General features: G+C 56.1%; 5 protein-coding genes across 9 annotated transcripts; 2 read left to right on the forward strand and 3 right to left on the reverse strand.

Moving 5' to 3' along the window:
• The first annotated feature begins 265 nt into the window (after window positions 1-265).
• lsm5 (LSM5 homolog, U6 small nuclear RNA and mRNA degradation associated) lies at window positions 266-3,271 on the forward strand. 2 transcript variants are annotated; one of them, XM_053858781.1, is made up of 5 exons: window positions 266-366; window positions 664-759; window positions 834-861; window positions 1,212-1,284; window positions 1,984-3,267. In XM_053858781.1, the coding sequence occupies exons 1-5, from the start codon at window positions 321-323 to the stop codon at window positions 2,014-2,016; spliced, it is 276 nt and encodes a 91-aa protein (XP_053714756.1). In that variant the 5' UTR covers window positions 266-320; the 3' UTR covers window positions 2,017-3,267. The 2 variants fall into 2 exon arrangements, with proteins under 2 accessions (XP_053714756.1, XP_053714757.1); XM_053858782.1 differs by having other exon boundaries at window positions 343-411; window positions 1,984-3,271.
• On the reverse strand, window positions 2,052-4,662 carry psme2 (proteasome activator subunit 2). Its single transcript, XM_053858768.1, has 11 exons — window positions 4,176-4,662; window positions 3,705-3,737; window positions 3,562-3,624; window positions 3,382-3,465; window positions 3,269-3,314; window positions 3,115-3,212; window positions 2,924-2,992; window positions 2,792-2,859; window positions 2,521-2,575; window positions 2,315-2,401; window positions 2,052-2,247 (listed from the first exon to the last, which is right to left on the reverse strand). The coding sequence occupies exons 1-11, from the start codon at window positions 4,221-4,223 to the stop codon at window positions 2,167-2,169; spliced, it is 732 nt and encodes a 243-aa protein (XP_053714743.1). The 5' UTR covers window positions 4,224-4,662; the 3' UTR covers window positions 2,052-2,166.
• A 3,528-nt stretch (window positions 4,663-8,190) lies between these two features.
• Window positions 8,191-12,662, reverse strand: LOC128755377 (neutral cholesterol ester hydrolase 1-like). 2 transcript variants are annotated; one of them, XM_053858750.1, is made up of 5 exons: window positions 12,292-12,662; window positions 11,461-11,683; window positions 11,268-11,337; window positions 10,959-11,130; window positions 8,191-9,477 (listed from the first exon to the last, which is right to left on the reverse strand). In XM_053858750.1, exons 1-5 carry the CDS (start codon window positions 12,538-12,540, stop codon window positions 8,866-8,868), a joined length of 1,326 nt encoding a protein of 441 aa, XP_053714725.1. In that variant the 5' UTR covers window positions 12,541-12,662; the 3' UTR covers window positions 8,191-8,865. The 2 variants fall into 2 exon arrangements, with proteins under 2 accessions (XP_053714725.1, XP_053714726.1); XM_053858751.1 differs by lacking the exon at window positions 12,292-12,662 and adding an exon at window positions 12,051-12,264.
• A 618-nt stretch (window positions 12,663-13,280) lies between these two features.
• Window positions 13,281-15,210, forward strand: emc9 (ER membrane protein complex subunit 9). Its single transcript, XM_053858771.1, has 7 exons — window positions 13,281-13,698; window positions 13,786-13,923; window positions 14,025-14,230; window positions 14,394-14,470; window positions 14,533-14,602; window positions 14,669-14,763; window positions 14,834-15,210. The coding sequence occupies exons 3-7, from the start codon at window positions 14,036-14,038 to the stop codon at window positions 15,012-15,014; spliced, it is 618 nt and encodes a 205-aa protein (XP_053714746.1). The 5' UTR covers window positions 13,281-13,698; window positions 13,786-13,923; window positions 14,025-14,035; the 3' UTR covers window positions 15,015-15,210.
• Window positions 14,904-18,881, reverse strand: irf9 (interferon regulatory factor 9). 3 transcript variants are annotated; one of them, XM_053858757.1, is made up of 10 exons: window positions 18,751-18,881; window positions 18,558-18,620; window positions 18,117-18,239; window positions 17,878-18,055; window positions 17,671-17,795; window positions 17,434-17,506; window positions 17,301-17,360; window positions 16,857-17,243; window positions 16,672-16,793; window positions 14,904-15,705 (listed from the first exon to the last, which is right to left on the reverse strand). In XM_053858757.1, the coding sequence occupies exons 2-10, from the start codon at window positions 18,609-18,611 to the stop codon at window positions 15,559-15,561; spliced, it is 1,269 nt and encodes a 422-aa protein (XP_053714732.1). In that variant the 5' UTR covers window positions 18,612-18,620; window positions 18,751-18,881; the 3' UTR covers window positions 14,904-15,558. The 3 variants fall into 3 exon arrangements, with proteins under 3 accessions (XP_053714732.1, XP_053714731.1, XP_053714733.1); XM_053858756.1 differs by having other exon boundaries at window positions 15,061-15,705; window positions 17,428-17,506; XM_053858758.1 differs by having other exon boundaries at window positions 15,556-15,705; window positions 16,900-17,243; window positions 17,428-17,506.
• Window positions 18,882-19,195: the final 314 nt, after the last annotated feature.

The following is a 19,195-nucleotide window of genomic DNA, read 5'->3' on the forward strand; positions in this document are numbered from 1 at the left end:
TTTATTTCGAGGGAAATTTTGTTCTCAGCGTAACATGCTCTTTAAACAACAAAAATATAAATATAAAAACATAAAAAAAAATACATTTTTTGTTATCTCTCTCTTTCCCGTATTCAGGATGTTGGTGGAAAACATCTTGCATACGCAAGTACAGTAAATACAAGTCTCCACAAATCCAGATTCCGATTTTGGGCGAAAACAAACGACGCAACGTTGTTTTTGCAACAAGACGTCGTCATCGCGTTGGGCCGGTTCGATTGCTCTGGTCTGACCCCGGCGCTCTTCTCTCGATTGCTCGTGGCTGGCTGACTTGTTGGAACATGGCGGCGACACCAGCGACGAACCCCTCACAGCTGCTCCCTCTGGGTCAGTAGGCGCCTCTCCGCGGAGTGTTGCTGTTTGTTTAGAAACGTAGGTAGAAACGTGTCCGCGTGTCTTCCGGCTGAAAGCTCGCTGCGGTAACACACGGTTCTCTGTCTCTTCGTTCATCATCCTTCCGCCTGCGTCCCGGTCGCGTGCTTGAAAGTCCGCGCGTCTCTTCTCATGCCGTTTGTTTTCATGCTCAACCATGCTCTAGCTACGTCCCGCGTCGGTCACGTGACCAGGGGGTTCGCGAGTCACGTGAAAACGAAGCCTTCTGAAATGCGTGAATGAATGTTGCAGAGCTGGTGGACAAATGTATCGGCTCCAGAATCCACATCGTGATGAAGACGGACAAGGAGATCGTGGGGACGCTGCTGGGCTTCGACGACTTTGTCAGTATCCTTGGTCAGTGTCCTTGTGTGTGCTGATGGGCTCGATGGTCGCGCGTGTCCTCCTTCACTCTGCCGCAGACATGGTGCTGGAGGACGTGACCGAGTTGTGAGTATTCCACTGGAGTCCAAACGAGTCATGTGACGTGCCACCTCAGGCCCGTGGGAGCTCAGCCAGACGTCTCCCCAGGGGGAGGAGTCAAGATCAGTCCCCAGTCATGAGGCGTCTCTCTCTGGACTCACCGAGAGAGAGAGACGCTCAGTCACCCGGGGCAGGCTGAGCTCAGGTGCCACAGGTGTCACAGAAGGCTGGGCCTCGCCACGCCACGCCAGGCCGGGCCGGGGCTCACAGGAACCTCAGCCTCTTGAACACGGTCCTGGTCTCGTCTGGTTCCACCTCAGCGCCAGTGAACTGACTCGGAGTCGGTCCCGAGTCTCAGCTCGTGTCTTCTGTTGCAGTGAAATCACGCCTGAGGGACGGAGGATCACCAAGCTGGACCAGATTCTGCTGAACGGAAACAACATCACCATGGTAACGTTTGAATTTCCCTCCAGTGGCGGTGCTGGCCACGCCAAGCCTTAGTCAGTCTCTCCCTCCCTCTCTCTCTCTCTCTCTCTCTATCTCCCTCCCTCTCACCCTCACTTCCTCTCTCTCTGTCTGCCTCCCTCCCCCCTTTCTCTCTCTCTCTCTCCATCACTCCCTCTCTCTATCTCTCTCCCCTCTATCCATCCCTTTCTCCCGCCCCGTCTCTCTCTCCATCACTCCCTCTCCCTCTCTCTCTCCCCCCTCCATCCCTCCCTCCCTTCCTCCCGCCCGTCTCTCTCTCTCTCCATCCCTCCTTCCCTTCCTCCCGCCCGTCTCTCTCTCTCTCCATCCCTCCTTCCCTTCCTCCCGCCCGTCTCTCTCTCTCATCCCTCATTCCCTTCCTCCCGCCGCTGTCTCTCTCTCATCCCTCCCTCTCTCTATCTCTCTCCCCCTCTCCATTCCTCCCCTGTCTCTCTCTCCATCACTCCCTCTCTCTCTCGCTCTCTCTCTCTCCATCCCTCCTTCCCTTCCTCCCGCCCGTCTCTCTCTCTCTCCATCCCTCCCTCCCTTCCTCCCGCCTGTCTCTCTCTCTCTCCATCCCTCCATCCCTTCCTCCCTCCCCCGTCTCTCTCTCTTTCCTTCCTCCCCAGGCGCTTGTGTCAGGTGCGTCTGTGTGTTTCAACAGACTCCTGTCTTGTGTTGCAGCTGATTCCCGGAGGCGAGGGACCTGAGGTGTAGCCGCCTCCCACCATCCTTAGTAATGACCCTCCAGACAAGAGTGTTTTTGTTTGTGCCACGGAAGAATGGCCTTTTTCTTTTTTAATAAACTCATTTGCAGTCAAACAAGGTTTTATAACTCCTTCCTGCCACCCAGCAGGTGGCAACCCATCAGTACATGGAAGACTTCTCCTCTCCTTTTGGGTTGGTCACCTTCTCAAAGTTTTTGGACACGACGTCGTAGAGTTCGCTCTGAAAGAGTGTGGAGGTCAGAGGTCAGCTGGGCTGCTGCTCAGCGTGACGCTGAAGGTGAACTCACGTAGTAGCCCCGGATGTCCATGAGCATGATGAAGAGCTCGCTGCGCATGGCCTCGTCCTTCTCGTGCACCAGGGAGCGATAGTCCATCTGCAGGACCGACAAAGAGCTGACCGTCAAAGTCTGGACCGCCGGCCACTCAGACAGGGGGTCATAATGTTTTGGCTCACTGTTCTGAGAGTCAAAGTTATCAGAAGAGAAAGACTCACCACGTGAGTGTCTTTAGAAGCTTTGGCCACAGCATCACCTCGCTCAGAGAAATACCTGCCAGAACAGACTCACCACAGTCAGACTCACCACAGAGTCAGACTCACCAGAGTCAGACTCACTAGAGTCAGTCACCACAGTCAGACTCACCACAGTTTGACTCACCACAGTCACACTCACTAGAGTCAGAATCACTACAGTCAGAGTCACCACTCACGACGGTGCGAGTCACTACAGTCAGAGTTGCTCCAGTCCGTGTGCTTGGGAGCGTACTTGTTGATGTTGGTCTGGAAGGTCTCGGCCTTGGTCTTCACGGCGGTGATACGTTCCAGAATCTTCTCCTGTGGTGGGTCCAGGTGCTCAGACTCGGCAGTGACACGTGGCGGCAGCAGACAGGAGACTCACCTGGACGGCGACGCCAAAGTCATTTCCGTCTTCGATCTTGGGAATCAGGTGAAGAATCCAGCAGCTCACCTGCGGCGCAGAGTTGAGGAGGATGTGTGTTTGATCCTGACAGCATGTAGACTGTCACTGTAAAAGCCTCAGGAACACAGAGTCCTGGGTGTGCGATGACGGTGAGGATGAGGGAGACTCACGGTGACGATGGTCTCTCTCAGCTCCACCACCTCTGGCTTGACCTTCTCCAGCAGCGCCTGAATGGTCTGGTTCCCTGGGATGAAGCCGCACTTGGGAGCTGGACACAGAAAGGAGTCGGGTCAAGTCGGCGGGTCTGGGGGGGAGTGGCCTCACCTTTCTTCTTCTTCTTCTCTCCACCGTCTTCGTCCGTCTCCATGTCCTGTGATAACATCACACAACATTTCAAGGCGGCGGTGGACGCAGGCCTCCAGGGGGCGACGGCTCACCTCTTCATCCTGCGGCGGGGGGTCGGGGATGGGGATGTCCAGGGGAGCTCGCAGGGCCTCGGTGGAGGAGCTGAAGGCCTCGTCCTGGACACAAGTGAGGACAACAGAGGCCAGTGAAGGCGGAGGCCGGCGCCGGACAGACAGACGGACGGATGGAGGGAGGAGGAGGAGGAGGCAGACCTGCAGCAGCGCGTCCAGCCGCAGGATCTTGGAGGGAATGAGTCGTGAGATGAGCTGGTCCGCCTGCATCACAGGGCCCTGGTCAGACACGCTCCCCTCCAACAACAACAACAACAACAACCGCTGCGGCTCAGACAACAAACCTCCTGGTAGAGCGTCTGGCGGAAGTTCTCCACCTGCAACAGCACACAACTGGTGTTAGGACCCAGCAGCTCGGACGCGGCCGCGCTTGAATCGTCGTCTCAACTATCACAAAGTAAAACCAGCAAGTAAAACGAGCCTCCCGCTTAAAGAGGCGGTTCGCTCGCACGCGTGCTGAACGCTGTCCGTTACTGTTTGGAAAGCAGGTCCAGCTGTGACAGCCATGGAACACCGAACACGGCTCGACCGCCGGTCTCTGACTCGATTCTGTTGGCGGAAGAGGAAGACGCGCCGGTTCGTGAGGGTCGGATTTGCTGACTCACTGGTGGAGCCACTTCCTCTTTCGCTTTCTCTGGATCCGAAGGGGACCAAACGAAGCGCAGTGATCGTACTCGCAGTCGGCTGGTGAATCCATTCGTCCTACAAGACACCGGCCGCGGAGACACTCGGAGGAAACACTCGGACCAACTGACCTGAACTTTGTTGGCGGCGCTGATTTTCAAAATGGAGGATCTGGACATGACGCGGCCGCCGTTGAGGTTCGACCCTGGAGAAGAACGAGGTTGAAGCGCAGGCGGTTCCGAGGTCACAACAGGAGCGACGAGTGCGGGAGACGAGGACGAGGCGCTGAGGCGAGTTCGAGTCCCGGGCAGGTTCACTTTCGCTTTCCCGACCCCGCCCCGCGCCGCTCCAGCGGACCTCAGTTTAACCCTTTCACCGACAGTCTAGACGCCTGACTGACGTCTTAACAAGGCGCGTCTCACTCTCACAAGTGACAACCTCACGCTTCCGGTCCTCGACCTCCATCAACAACGCGAGCAAACGGAATCATCGTACGATTGTTTCCTCCCGTTTCTGCAATGAAACACGCGGCATTCACATTTAATTCCACTCAGTCGTCGACATTATTGTCACACTGACAACAACAACAACACAGCGACCGGAGATTCAGGTTTTCCTCTGACGTCATGTGCGCTCGCGCAGCCACAAGACAAGCTCCGCCCCCAACGTAAAACCGGCATGAAACATCCGGAGTGGGAAAACGAACCACAACAAAAAAACAATTCACCTTCACTCATCGTCACTGATTGTATGCTCGAGGAGAGACATTTTCATCTGTGAAATGATCATTAAAAATGAAGTAGGCAGGTAACCTACACTGTCTTTATGGCGCCACCCTGTGGCAGGTTTGTGCAACTGCACGTTATTGGATCTGCCTCGTGACCCTTCTCCAGTCACGTGAACACCACAGGCGGACACAGCAGACGCTTCAGTCTGACTCTGACGTGAGACTGTGGTGCCACTCAGATGACAGAGCGCGTGGTTTCACCGTGCAGATGGGTTTGAATACTCATACACACATTTCCATCGTGTACTCCACTCGCACAAAAAGCACTTGGAACAGAGTTTCAACACAGTCATAATCAAGATTTGATTTTATTGTGAGCCTCTCATTCATTCATGCATTTCAAATGACGCAGAGACTTCAAGATTGTGAACTCTGACAGAGAGAACAGCAAAGTTAGCAAGTGAGACTTCAACTCTAATGCGCAAAAATGGACAAATCCACAAATACTGTATGTACAGTACCTTTGCAGTTCAGTTTATAGGTGCAGAGGGGCACAGAAAAAAGTCCCAGGCTGCTTGTTTCTTGTTTCTTTGGGATCAAACCCCATCTCCACATGGTGGTGTGTCTCTGTACAGACAACAGAATATGCAGACGGAATCATCATATTGAAAACAATTGCATTTTTGTTACAATGTGCAATACACATCAGACTTGTGAACAGGTTTTAATCATGAAAACATCCTTTATTCTGACTAATATATAGGTCTTGTTTCGACCTCATCATGACGTATTTCATGCCAATGTTATTGCACCAGACATGTAAAATGGTGAAGGCGTATGCAATAGAACATAACGTAACGCACATGTTTGCCAGGCTAACTCATTCATATTATTAACATAAGGTAACGAACTGTTCCACCTGTTGCATCACAACGATATGATACAAAATGATGAGGTCATATGTTGAGATCATATTCAAGCGTCCGTTTTAAAGAAGTCCCTCTTACCTCCAGTGCTGTGGAACACCTGGCTGATGTTGTGTGGCCTGTTTGAGATGCAAGCGCAGTGGTCGATGGGCGTGTGTTCACGTTGAAGACGGGCTGAACTCGACGTCCCTTAAGTGGGCGGGACCCTCGAGCTCAAGGTGGGAAGGTGCGCGGAGTCCGAGCTTCTCCACAGTAAACTGAACCTGCGTGTATAAAAATGATTGATAACAAGAAATGTGTGCAGACTGTGAACATAACTGAAGAATCATTCAGAGAAATGTGATATGCCAGCCCGTCTTCTCCTCTCTCTGTGTCCGTCCTTTTCAGTATCATTGTCTGATGAAGTTAACTTTGTATTTGTACCGTCCTACTGTATCGTCTCTATCTTATCGATATGTTTATAAGAATATGCCGAGTGAAGACTTTATCTTGTTCTGTCTGTATCATGTTCATGCCCTTGTTTTGTAAATGAAACAACAGACAGCTTCTCCACGGTTCCTCCTCGATGGGCTGCTCCGTTTCTGTCCGTCTCTTCCTTTGAGCTGCGCAGATATACACATGACAAAAAGAGCTTTACTCCTCCAGGGTTCATCTCAAGTTGCTGTTGCTCTGTAGCTTCAGGTCTCTTCACTCTCTTCACATCAATAAACGTCAACTGTTTCCTCTGAAGGAGTGTTCTCCTGGCTCTGTCTGCAACCTCAGCGACATATTTGGGTGTTGTCGTCGCCACAAAAGACCAGGAAAACAGGACGAGCCTGAATATCTCTCCTGCAATTGACAAAGCCCAGGTGCGTTTTAACCAGACCTGTGGAGGGATTTCCTGCCCAACATCTGCTGCACTATTTCATGAGTCAGCATACTTCTGATGGCTTCATGCTGACGACAAAAGAATCATCTTTGGCTTATGTCGTTGCTCACACAAGCGTACGGTGACGGTGTTGTCACTTTGATTCCATTTCTTGCCGAGTTCCACGCACATCAAGGTTTCAGTGTTGACCAAAGAGCTTGACTGTTCCATGTCAACAACCCAAGGTTCCCCGGATGTAACAGCAATGAATGACGGTGTCAGTGATGGTGTCATCCACTCAATCTTCTTCCATGGCCTTCAGTGACAGTTTTCTTCTGCTTTGATTTTGGGTCTCTTTTTGTACGGTTGTTTAACGATGAATCGTCCGTGTGATGGTCTCATTTGTCGTCTCTTTCCCTTGTGTTTACGTTGTCATCTGCTTGTTTGTTTTTCATATAAAAGGAGTGGTCTTCTTCAGCCAGACACCAAACAGATGGTCTGTGGTTCCGCTCCGAAATGTTCACCAAGAAACAAATGAAATACGATGAAACCATCTGCGACTTGTGTTGTCGATGCCATGAGCCTGTTGGCGCGCAGCAGCCACTGGTGCGACGGGATGACGGACCGTTGACTCCCGTCAGCAGGAGGGTGGAAAAAACAAACGTGATAATGAGATCACAACCCACTGGAATAAACTGGATAAAGGTGAGTTATGTGGAGGTGACGTGTGCTGGAGTTGGTCTTGTTCGCCGCTAACTAAGGGTCCGCTATAGTTGTTAGCGGACTGGACGGTGCGTGGTGATCTCACTCAGCTGCTTGGTTGCTTTGGTGACAGTGGCCTGGCCTGCAGTGGGAGGGGCCCCACACCAGATGGGCTTCTTCAGGTCCACCAGGGAGGCGGGGCATGTTGCTGCTGCCTGAGCTCGGTCAGGGATGTGTGAGAGTGGATCACTCTGATGGAAGGAGGTGGAGGTCTGATGACATCACCTTGATCCACAGTCAACGTCTGCAGTTGAAACCTGTGGATTTGAAGAGGCGCCTGCACTCTCAGCAGGGAGGAGCTTCTCCAAGCGGAAGCTCATGTGCAGCACGGCCTGACTGGTCTGCAGTCACGTCAGCCACGGCTCTGGAGAGCAGGCGCTGGGCTCGGACTCTGCTGGTATCTGCTGCTCTCACATGGATCCAGACCATGAGCGTGTCACCCTAGTGTTGAGAGCGTCTGCGGGCGTGATGTGAACAAATGAAGGAGGCAAAACACAGACAAAGCTTGCAGCAACGGTTCTGTCAGGACACGTGGCAGTGTGCTGAGTCTCCAGAGACTGTGCTGTGTCGGTGACATAGTGACAGACACAGAGCGCGGCAGTTATCAATGTTTCCAGGAGTTTCAGACTGAGGTGGCCCTGTTCAGTGGTGATGTGAGTGGTGGTCCTCAGACTTGGAGCCTCATCAGATCCATCATCAACACCACTGACATGACTCAGTTCCACGTCTGTCCTTCCCTCAGCTGAAGGTCTGGCATGTGTTTCACCTGTGACTCACTGTTGATGACACTGTTGAGGCTCCAGTCTGCAGCGTGGCTCACACACACACGGACCGGGGCCACGTTATTGGTGGCAGGAGCCACGTCCAAACATAGAGGAGTCAAGTCAATGGCACACCGAACGTGCGGCGAGGTTTATTGTTTAAATTAAACATGTGTCTTTGAACAATATTGTGACATCTCGCTGGAACAGCGCTGACTTTTTCCTCTTATTTCCTGTATAAACCATCATCTCAACAGCAACTTGACCAGAACCGCGGCCAGTTCGGCGGCTCATTTGGTGAAGAGCCGCATGAATCTGGGGAGAGAGGTGAGGTCTGACCTCAAGGGGGTCGCTTCATCACCGTCCAGCGAACAAGAGGCCCCCCACACTGCACCTGGCCCCGGGCCCCTGCCGAGCTGGACCCGTCGTCCAAGACAATGAAGAACTGAACACATCTTCCAACCCACTTCTTTACTTCAGAACCAGCAAAGACACATTTGAGTCCGTATATTTCACAGCGCTGCAAAGGCGCGGGTCACGTGACCAGGCGATCACGTGACCCGCGCCGACACCCAGGCAGCGAGGCCGGAGTAAAGCTCAGCAGGGAATGATTAAACCGATAAAAGCGCCTGCCCTCGCAGCTGAAGGGTCAGACCTGGTGGGCCAGACGTCCTCTGACTCCGGGCTCCTCTTCACCATGACTGCTGCCCCAGTGGACAGAATCGTTGCCCCCTGAGGCAACAGATTCCTGGCTTCACATTCTGGTCGGGTCCGAGCCGGACGGCGCCCTCAGGAGCGCTACAAGTTCTGATCCAGCCAGCGGATGTAGTTGTTCATGCTCCTGAAGCCCACGCTGGACATCATGGGCAGGTAGGCGAAGACCATGCAGCCGTGGAAGCCGTCCTCGTAGTGGTCGCTGGTCACCGGCACCTGAGCCTCCTGCAGCCGCCGCACGTACATCAGGCCGTCGTCCCTCAGGACGTCGAACTCGCAGGTCATCACGTAGGCTGGGGGGGTCCGGCTCAGAACCTCCCGCTCGGCCAGCAGCGGCGCCGCCCTCGCGTCCACCAGCGCAGGCGCCAGCGGCCTTGCCGAGCCGGTTTCCCTCAGAACCGGTCGGAAGTGCTTCTTGCGTTGGGCCGAGAGCAGGGCGGTCCAGTCCAGCTTGGCACGAGTGGCGGCACTGATGCTCTCCTGGTCCAGCGAGCTGTGGTTGTTGGCCAGCAGGTCCGGCTCCAAGGAGGCGTCGGCACCCAGGTACTGCAGCCAGAAGCGGGCCATGATGGGCCGGTGGAGGATGGGCACCGCCTGGTTCTGCTGATAGGACGGGGTGTAGAAGTCCAGAGCCTGGAGGACCGGGTAGATCAGCGCCTGCAGCTTGAACCTCCTGATGCCGTCCTCGGACCCGAGCTGACACACAAGCAGAGAGTGGCAACAGCTGAGACCTCGGGACGGTTGATAGCTGATGGTACACCATGTCCCATTTTAGGAGAGAGAGAATTGTGACAAGGTTTTTCATCACACGAGACAAAGGACTGACAGTTTGGATCATGATCTGGAGAACAGGCTTCTACCACAGACCTGAAACATTGAGTTGCTCATCTCTGCACTGAGTTCACTGTTCCACTGAGACGTCAACAGACCATGGTGTTGGAGACTAACTCCTGAGTTCCATCATCAAACAGAGCGACTGGAGTGGAGGAGAAGGAACATGGGTTCATCCTGATCGTTTTCGCCAGATATCATTAAAATTTATCCTGATGACTTTTTTTGTCCATGTGTCCCGTCCCTCGTGTGACCATGCTAAGAATTGTCTTTTTCGATCACATGGTTTGACAATGAATCAAAATGATGAGACCTTCTGTGTCCATGATGTGAAAACATGAGCCATTCAATCCTTTGATTCCCTCCTCAAGAAGGCAAAACATAGAAAAAGCCTTGTTGAAAGAGGCAACCACTGTGTGAAAAGGAGGCGAGTGAGGAGCACGTCATTCCACGTGAGCCGTGGCACTTTGGTGAGTCTGTGCAGACGGTGCCGTGCTGCGGGCGCCACATACTGACACGCTGAAGTGGGACTCTGACACAGACAGCACTGCAGTTATCAACGGTTCCACTCTGGACGCTGCGCCTGACTCCAGGGGTCGTTCACGCTCGGACGGAAGGTGCTCATCTGGCTCGGTGGAATTAGGGATTGCTTCTGGGCCAATTAGCTGAGCGCTCCAAATGTCTCAGACTGGCGGCTGTTGCTAAGTGTCAGCTGCGCTAACAGCTGCTGCTGAGGGAGCAGCGCTCTCACTTCGACTCTCCGTGCACGAAAACGCAACAGAGGTTCCCCGTTTTGTCAGGTTTTGTGAGCAGCTATGTATGGATGATGGATGACTGTCGTCATGGAGAACAACAAGGTCAGTGCGATGTACCACAGATGTAGTGGGGGACTTCTGTCTTAGAAAAGAAACAGGCCAAAAACAGTTGGAAAATAAAAGGAACTGCTGTGTGTGTGCAGCACAAACACCAGTACAGCACTGAGCCCCATCTCTGGCTTCTGTTGTGGGTGACAATGCTACTGGAAGCTGTGGGCAGAACACAAGTTCCTGCTTGCAGCAGCTTACATTGAACGGCCACTTGGTGGTGCCAGAGCGCGCATGAACCTTCTTGAAGAGTCGACTCATGAGTCAAACCAAGTCCTCCAAACGCCTCAGTGCTTCAGGAAGCTTCATCTCACCATCACTATCCTTCAGTTTCTTTCCTGTTCACGTCACGTGACTACACGGCGCAGGAGGCGCCACCGTGGGACACAGGAAAATTCAATCCGACACGAGAGTGAATTGAAATCGCGATTTATGGTGCAGGCCCAGTCCAGTCACGTGACAGGTCATGTGATCCGCTCCTACCTTCTGAGCCACGGCAGCGGCCAGGTTTCCTCCGGCGCTGTCTCCGGACACACACACTCTGTCGGGATCCACGGCGTAGCGCTGCAGAACCTCGTCAGACAGGAAGGCCCGGGACGCCGCCAAGGCGTCGTGGTACTGGTCCGGGAACACGGCCTCCGGAGCCAAGCGGTAACTATGGCGACAGGAGCACTGACGTTAAGGTTTGTCTGTGGAGGAAGGAGAGACTTGCGTCCTGGCAGCAAGTCAGACTCAACAGAACCACACAACACCAAAGTAGGTCTCGTCGGCGACCTTCCAGCCTCAACTCACTCCACTGACAGGACCACGGCGTCCAGGTCGTCCGCCATCTTCCGACACAGACGGTCGTAGGATCTCATCCCTGGAAGAGAGACGCAGGCGTCAGCACGCTTCTGTGGAGGGGACCGACCCCGTCGAACGGCTCGGCCCGGAACAAGAGACAAGCGTGAGCCGTCAGTAGCAAGTGTTCTGGACGCCGACTCACGTGCGCTGCCGAGGGCCCATCCGCCGCCGTGGAAGTAGATCACGCCTCTCTTGGGTCGCCTCCCTCCCCGGGGCTGGAAGACCCGCGTCGGGACGCCCCCTAGTGTGGAGTCGGAGACGTGCACAGCAGGACAAGAGCGGGCCTCGATCACCTCCACCAGAGAGACCAGGCGGTTCAGCAGGTGGACCCGGTGACACACGCCCAGAGCGTGCGCCACGTCACTCTGCGGGAGACAGAACCAGGTCAGTGTTGGGCTGTGACAACACGTGAGAACTGTGGCTCATGGGTTACAGGGTCTGGACTCTGGTCGGGCGGGTCTGAGGACCAGCTCGCACACGACAACACAGAGGCTCCGAGGCACCGGCGGGCGTGAGAACCGGTCCAGCCTCCTGTCAGAACCGGTCCGGCTGCAGGCGGGGTCAGAGTGCTACCGAGTTCTCACCCCTCCTTCACCCCCTCTGATGGACACAGGAAGCAAGGAGGGGCCGGCTGACCCCCAGGACTTGACCTTCGACCCCAAAACAGCTCTTCTCACGTTCAAATCAAACCTGTTTACATTTCCATGCAAACGTGTCACAAGAGGAAAGCACCTGCGGGGGGGGGGGTTGACCATCGGACTTGGGAACAAGGTGTCGACGCAAAACAGTCACGTGCTCAGGTCAGCGCGCGGAAATCGAGGTTTGCATTTCAGTCCAAAACAGTTCAGCCGGACGACTGTTTGCCCTAAACAAGGTCGTCAACAGTGACGTCTGACTGACACGCGAGAGCTCTCGGCTTTGGTTCGGCGCTCCGCTCACGTGACCCGGGATCACGCTGCCCCCGCGTCCTCACCGCTCGCAGGAAGCTCCGGAAGAGCGCGTCCAGCAGCATCAGCTTCCAGGGTTCGCTCACGCCGCTCGGCAGCGGCAGATACACGTAGTAGGCGGCCGCCGCCAGCAGCAGCGCCGCCGCCACTCGGAGCCTCATCCCGCAGCACAGTGACCTCGCTCGGCCCGGCGCTCGCTCCTCTGCTGGATCCGAGGAGTCGACGCAACTCGGAGGAGCGACCCTGGTTTCAAAATAAAAGCCTCGCCCCGCCATCGCAACAGCCTGACAGCGTTGGACTTTTTTTGCCGTGTCTCCTCCGGGGACGATGTTGCGTCATCAAAGCCATTTCATTTATTCGAGGGACGTTACACGCGTTGATTGGCGCTTCCACTTTGTCACTGTTGCGATGAACATCAGGGGCGCTCGAGTTTCGCCTTTTCAAGGGGGGCGAAACATAGTCATGGGCACGCGCGACGCTTTGTGATCATTCTGAGAGCTCAGCTCTCATCATCTCATCTCATCATAACTGGGCTCTGATCCGAACAGAAGCCGAGCGCGTCCCTGACAAATGTCGTCTCCTTCTTGGCTGAGTGATGGATGGACTGACGGTTGGTCGCGGTTCAACTGAACCGTTCCTTCTCGCGCAAACAGGGGCGACAAACAGGTTGTTGTCCAGCCTAACTGGGTTAGGCTGCGCTGATCAAGCGGTTCGTCATGTGGGCACCAGTTGTTCTTGTCAAACTCGCGCTCTTACTTTGAAATGTGGAGAGCGGAAGCCAGGCTGAGTTTGCGTAACCGTGCTGCCGCTGGGAGTTGTAGTCCGTCAGCAGTCAGCGATTGATCGAACACCGTGATGACGTCACACGCTGTCGTCATGAAGTCGTTCCGGATGCTTGAGCTGCCCGGGGGGTCGGGTGTCCCATGATCAAACATGACGAGACTTTTGAACAGCGGGGTGTGCTGCCCGCCTCTCCCGACCACTAGAGGCCGCTGTTCTCAGCTGCACCTGGCACTGGCAGAGCTGACTGGGAGTTTCTCTTTTGTTCTTCTCTTGTTCCAAAAACCACGACGTGCGATGGTCGTGTCTCCAGGAGTGGAGCCTGGCTTTTCTCTCGGACCAAGCGAAGGCAGGTGGGCGGAGCTGGTGTTCGGCCCGGTCGGTGAGGAGCTGACACCGTCCGCTGAACCGGCTGCCACACACGTGACTCGCGCGACGAACCACAGCCCCAGAAGCGACACTCATCCGCTGCCTGTCAGTGTCACTGATCCGAGCTCTCGTGGTCCGTAAACTCACTGGACAAACGTCACTTTGGCTTCGAAAGCCTTCAGTCATGATCGGAGTGGAGTTGTATTGGACCTCCAGGCCGCTGGAGGGCGAGCTGACACAGAAACCAGCGGTGGCTATGACGGACACCATGTTCTTCCAATCAGGTAAGCGGGCGTCATCCTAACGTCCAATGAGAGGAAGGTTGTCCCCAGAGATGGGCGGAAGCTCACGTCTCTTCCTGCTGTTGCCAGTGAAGAGCTTCGAGCGTCGGTGTGTGTTCGCTGTGGACGTGAAGCGCTCGTCCCAGTCGGAAACGCGTCCGTCTTCAGGGCTGCGCGGGATCTGAGCTTCGTGCTCGGAGCTGCTCAGATTAAAGTCCGTCTGTCAAGGTGAGGCTAGAGTCTGCTCAGCTAATGCTAACGCAGCATCCGGCTAACTGAGGATGCGCAGCGGCTTCATGTCTCCGACGTCTCCCCCGCCCCCTCCCCAGGCTCGAGCGTCATGGCGGAAGTGGAGCTGTCGTGTCGGGCGTACGTGAAGATGTACCTGCACGCGTGCCTGTTCCCGCGCTGCAGCATCAACGGGCTGCTGTTGTCTTCCAGCCCGGCAGGTGGCGCCGTGAGCGTGACGGACTGTGTCCCGCTTCTGCACTCGCACCTGCCGCTCGCTCCCGTCACGCAGCTGGCGCTCACGCAGGTGCGTCAAGTGGCCCATAACACATGGTCTTCCCAGACACAACGCGCTGAAAACGAGTGTTGACTGAAAGTGTGCTGGAGTGAAGTGTCCTGGAGCCGCACCGGAGTTCTGCTCCAGGTGTCAGCGGGTGACCCGGGCCGGTTCTGACACGCGTCTGTTGCAGGTGGACGTGTGGTGCTCCCAGACACAGCAGAGGATTGTGGGATATTACCAAGCCAACGCCTGCGCGTCGGACAGCAGGTGAGTTCCGAGCGTGTGGGTGCCGCCCAGATGCTGATGAACTCTGGTTTGGTCCCTCGCAGCCCGACTCCCGGGGCGCTGAAGATCGCCGATAAAATCGCCGAGCAGTTCGACGCAGCAGTTTTACTGATGGTGAGTGACCGAGCCCGGTGCCGCCCGGGTCGGACCAGAACTCTGAGCGGTTCCTGTGCTCCACAGCTGGATGGCAGCAAGATGTGTCCCGACTATCGGGTTCCTCCCATCGTGGTGTACGAGCGCAAAGATTCAAGATGGACGCCCAAAGACAAACACACGTGAGTGAGGACGACGGCTCTGGGGCCGTGCCAGGACGCGTGTCGCCACCTGACGCCTCCCTGTGTGCAGGATCATGCTGCGCCAGTGGGAGGAGACCCGGGACGTGGCCGGGCAGCTGCTGGAGTCCGGCGACCACACGCTGCTGGTGGACTTCGACACGCACCTGGACGACATCACCCAAGACTGGACCAACCAGCGGCTCAACAGCCGGATCGAGGAGCTGACGTCGCCGGCCAACGGGAACGTCTGAGCGGAGCAGCGCTGACTCGGCACAGACGCACGCCCCGGAGCCGATTCGCCCGAGACCCGGCCCGGGTTCACAGCCGTAGATTGATGGGAGGGGGGGACGGGTCATGTGACCTGCTCCGAACGACGCTACACTTGGACTGTTTTTCCAGAGAGAACGGGGGCGGAGCTTTGTCCGGCCCGACCAATAAAATGCCTCACCGTCCTGCTGGTTCTGGCTGGTCTGTTCTAAACGCCGGTGCTGGTCGGGTGCTTGTGCGCTCTCCAGGTCTAGCTCGGCCCCGGGGCCTCCTCACCGAGTGACTCCTGAGGAGGAGCTGGGCAGGAGGATCAGGTGCAGCCCCACCAGCAGGAGGATCAGCGTGACCTCTGACCTCGGTGCAGGGGGCGGGGCTCAGCTGCCGTCACTCACGCAGGCGCCAGAGACCACAGAGGCTTTTTATTCCACAGAGACGCACAGAGCAGTTTGTTAGTGTTGACGCTTCAAATGGTGAATGAATGGATGAATGAATGTGTGGGGACGAAAGCATGAATCGCTGCTGGCTGGCTCAGGAGTCGGAGTCGGGCGTCACACTGACCAGGTCCAGAGTCACCTCCCCCTGTGGAGACTGACCCGCCAGAGTCTGCAGGAAGCTGATGGTTCCCAGGACGGAGCAGGTGTCCCGCAGCTGCTGCTCGGCCCACGACACGCCCACCTGCCGGGGAGAGGGGGGGGGGGCACACGGCTGAGTGACACGCCCCCTGCTGCTTCTGTTCTGACTCAGTCTGGTTCTGTTCTGCACTGCTTCTGACTGAGTCTGCTTCTGTTCTGGACTGGTTCTGTCTCAGGATGGTTCTGTTCTGGTTCTGATTGAGTCTGCTTCTGTTCTGCACTGGTTCTGACTGAGCTTAGTTCTGTTCTGTTCTGGTTCTGACTGAGTCTGCTTCTGTTCTGGACTGGTTCTGACTCAGTCTGGTTCTGTTTTGGACTGGTTCTGTTCTGCACTGGTTCTGACTGAGCTTAGTTCTGTTCTGTTCTGGTTCTGACTGAGTCTGCTTCTGTTCTGGACTGGTTCTGACTCAGTCTGGTTCTGTTTTGGACTGGTTCTGTTCTGCACTGGTTCTGACTGAGCTTAGTTCTGTTCTGGACTGGTTCTGACTCAGTCTGGTTCTGTTCTGCACTGGTTCTGACTGAGTTTAGTTCTGTTCCGGACTGGTTCTGACTCAGTCTGGTTCTGTTCTGCACTGGTTCTTACTGAGCTTAGTTCTGTTCTGGACTGGTTCTGACTCAGTCTGGTTCTGTTTTGGACTGGTTCTGTTCTGCACTGGTTCTGACTGAGCTTAGTTCTGTTCTGGACTGGTTCTGACTCAGTCTGGTTCTGTTTTGGACTGGTTCTGTTCTGCACTGGTTCTGACTGAGCTTAGTTCTGTTCTGGACTGGTTCTGACTCAGTCTGGTTCTGTTTTGGACTGGTTCTGTTCTGCACTGGTTCTGACTGAGCTTAGTTCTGTTCTGGACTGGTTCTGTCTCAGGATGGTTCTGTTCTGCACTGGTTCTGACTGAGTCTGCTTCTGTTCTGGACTGGTTCTAACTAAACCTAGTTCTGTTCTGGACTCATTCTGTTCTGGACTGCTTGTGTCTGGGACTGGTTCTGACCCAGGATGGTTCTGTCTGGGACTCACTTGGACGATGATGAGCTTCTTGGCGAGGTCGTCGGTGCTTCTCAGTTCTTCTCCGAAGCACAGCGTGATGCTGCAGCGAGGCGGGTCGGTGACGCCGCCACTGGAACAGAAGCGGTCCAGCTCTGCGGAAGGCAAAGCCCGAGCTGTTGACGGAACAAAAGCTCTGTGGAGGCGGCTTTGCTCACCATCCTTGAACGCCTCTTTGCTGAACAGCAGCACCGGCCTGACCTTGCGCTCCAGCTTGTGCGGTTCTGCCGTGAGCGAGTGTCCGGCCCAGAAGACCCGGCCGCTGCAGGAGCGGCTGCCGTACACGCCCTGGTCCGTGGAGGTGAGCATCACGCCCTTCTCCATGAAGGGCAGGAGGTCCCGCAGCGCCTGCGTCTCCGGGCCCAGCTTCAGCTCGGGCGGCGGCTCCGGCAGCGGCACCGGCGTGAAGCGGTCCCTGACGGCGGCCAGCGTGGGCGGGATGAGCGGCGTGGGCAGGTACAGGATCCGGAGGTTGCCGCCGTGGATCTGGGTCTGGAGGACTTCCTGGCCCAGGTAGTAGATCTTCACGTTCAGCAGGTCCAGGTCTGCAGAGGAGACCGGGTCAGAACCAGATCAGGTGGTCTGGTGAGGAATGCCATCACCTCCAGGTGGCGCCGCCACGCTCTCCTCGATCCGAAGGTCCACCTGGATCTCCTTCATCTCTGTGGAGCGGAGAGCCAGAACCGGGTCAGTCTGGTGATGACAGACCTGGAAGTGTTGGGGCCGCACCCTCACTCTGGCCCTGGACCGAGTCGGCGTCTTCGCTTTGGGCCGGGTCTTCGATCCGCAGCGACGACTCGACGCCGCTCTAAGAGACGAGCAGAGGTCACCTGAGCACACATACACGCCTGTCTCTCTGTCCGTGTGGGGACCTCTCATCTGAACCAGACTCAGACCCAGGGAATTGGAAGGTTTCAGCCTCAAAACCAAAACGTCTAGTCAAAGTTCGGTCTCACACACACACACACACACCTGGTCGGGGGTGGGCACTTCCTCCTCTGTCTTGACCTTCTTGTCCTCGCTGACCTCTGACCCGCTGACCCGCCTCTTCGACCTCTTCAGGGGTTTCTGTTGGTCCTGTTTCCTGGGCTGGAGGCCTGGACGGGTCACGTGACCACAGCCCGGTCCTGTTAAACCCTGTCAGTGTGTGTGTGTGTGTGTGTGTGTGCGGGTCCTGACCCTGTTCGCTGAGCGGGACCAGCCTGTAGACCTTGTAGGGTTCGGAGATGTCCAGCTGGGCTCGGTCCGGAACCTCGCAGAACTCGGGGCTCTTGTTGAGGGCGCAGCGCAGGCGGGTCTTACAGGTGGCCGGGTTCCTGTCCTCGTCCGTCAGCTTCCCTTTGAACTGGGCCCAGGCCTGCAGCAGGGGCGGGTAGGGGTCAGCGACGACACCTCGCCAGCAACACACGGCACCGGACCTTGAAGATGGCAGCGTCCTCGTCCTGCCGGAAGTCCTGCTTCCCCGCGTGTTTCCAGGGGATCCGGAACATGGTCTTGTCCTCGTCGTCCCACATCACGCCGAGAAACCTGCCGCTGTTCACCTGCGCACGCGAGCTCACGTCACCTCTGACCTCTGGACGTCCATTCACTCACCACCTCAGACTCGAACCCGAAGGTCCACACTCGCCTCCACTGTCACGCGCACGCACACACACGCGTCTGGCTCTCTGTCCTTGTGGGGACCTCCCCTGGCCGTCACCCTTTCCCCGGCCCCCCTTAAGCACCAAACTGAGACCCAGTCAGGACCAACTCTTCTAACCGAGGCTTTAGCCTTATGAGGACATTTGGGCTGGTCAAGACTCGGTCCTCACAAGGATGGCAAGACTGGCCCTCGGTAACACACACACACACACACACACCTGCTCGACCATCCAGGAGCGCAGTCTGCGAGTGGAGCGAATCCTCCCCGCCATCGCTCGAGCCTAAAGCAAACAAACAAACAAACAAACAAACAAACGCTTTTCTCAGCGATAACGTCACGGCCAAAGTCGCGCCAAGGGTCAGCTGTGATCAACACGTCACGTCAACACACTCAAAGTAAAAGCCACCGACCTGACGTCGTCGGTTGAGAGAGAACCTGCGCGAGTCCCAGGTGAGGCGTGGGACGCGAGGAGTTTCTGTCCCTTCCTCCCGACACCGACGGATCCAGCGGACCTCTGAGCTCTTCCTAGAAGTCACGTGACTGAGAGGAAGCGGCGCGGCCGGCCGGCCAGCAGAGGGCGCCGTTACCCTCCTTTAACTCCCCTCCGACCTCCCCTCGAAAACCGGACCGGAACCAGAGACGGTTCTGGTTCCAGCGCCAGCCGCGGATCGATGGTTCATTAAAGTCATTCCTGGAGCTCGTGCGCGCCCGCGAGTGTGTGAGTGAGTCGCACAGACAGAGCGTGACCACGGACCTCAGCAGGAGGGGCTCCACCTCTGGCTCTCTCAGCTTCACCAGGGTCTCCGAGCTGAACACACAGCTGAAGGGGCCTCTCTCCACCACACACCAGACCTG

The sequence above is a fragment of the Synchiropus splendidus genome, chromosome 3, assembly GCF_027744825.2.
Source record: "Synchiropus splendidus isolate RoL2022-P1 chromosome 3, RoL_Sspl_1.0, whole genome shotgun sequence".
Lineage (NCBI taxonomy): Eukaryota > Metazoa > Chordata > Actinopteri > Syngnathiformes > Callionymidae > Synchiropus > Synchiropus splendidus.

Bases quoted from the DNA above. Each gene is read 5' to 3' on its own strand.
- emc9 (XM_053858771.1), top strand. From the start codon at position 14,036: ATGGCGGAAGTGGAGCTGTCGTGTCGGGCGTACGTGAAGATGTACCTG. The intron at 14,231-14,393 runs GTGCGTCAAGTG...CGTCTGTTGCAG, and splicing joins CGCAGCTGGCGCTCACGCAG to GTGGACGTGTGGTGCTCCCA. The intron at 14,603-14,668 runs GTGAGTGACCGA...TGTGCTCCACAG, and splicing joins ACGCAGCAGTTTTACTGATG to CTGGATGGCAGCAAGATGTG.
- irf9 (XM_053858756.1), bottom strand. From the start codon at position 18,611: ATGGCGGGGAGGATTCGCTCCACTCGCAGACTGCGCTCCTGGATGGTC. The intron at 17,244-17,300 runs GTGATGGCATTC...TCTCCTCTGCAG, and splicing joins CGTGGCGGCGCCACCTGGAG to ACCTGGACCTGCTGAACGTG. The intron at 16,794-16,856 runs GTGAGCAAAGCC...TGCCTTCCGCAG, and splicing joins CAAAGAGGCGTTCAAGGATG to AGCTGGACCGCTTCTGTTCC.
- lsm5 (XM_053858781.1), top strand. From the start codon at position 321: ATGGCGGCGACACCAGCGACGAACCCCTCACAGCTGCTCCCTCTGG. The intron at 862-1,211 runs GTGAGTATTCCA...CTTCTGTTGCAG, and splicing joins CTGGAGGACGTGACCGAGTT to TGAAATCACGCCTGAGGGAC. The intron at 1,285-1,983 runs GTAACGTTTGAA...CTTGTGTTGCAG, and splicing joins ACGGAAACAACATCACCATG to CTGATTCCCGGAGGCGAGGG.
- LOC128755377 (XM_053858750.1), bottom strand. From the start codon at position 12,540: ATGGCGGGGCGAGGCTTTTATTTTGAAACCAGGGTCGCTCCTCCGAGT. The intron at 11,338-11,460 runs GTGAGTCGGCGT...TCTCTCTTCCAG, and splicing joins ATGGGCCCTCGGCAGCGCAC to GGATGAGATCCTACGACCGT. The intron at 11,131-11,267 runs GTGAGTTGAGGC...CTGTCGCCATAG, and splicing joins GCCGTGGTCCTGTCAGTGGA to TTACCGCTTGGCTCCGGAGG.
- psme2 (XM_053858768.1), bottom strand. From the start codon at position 4,223: ATGTCCAGATCCTCCATTTTGAAAATCAGCGCCGCCAACAAAGTTCAG. The intron at 3,466-3,561 runs GTCTGCCTCCTC...ACTTGTGTCCAG, and splicing joins GGCTGGACGCGCTGCTGCAG to GACGAGGCCTTCAGCTCCTC. The intron at 2,860-2,923 runs GTGAGTCTCCTG...GACCCACCACAG, and splicing joins ACTTTGGCGTCGCCGTCCAG to GAGAAGATTCTGGAACGTAT.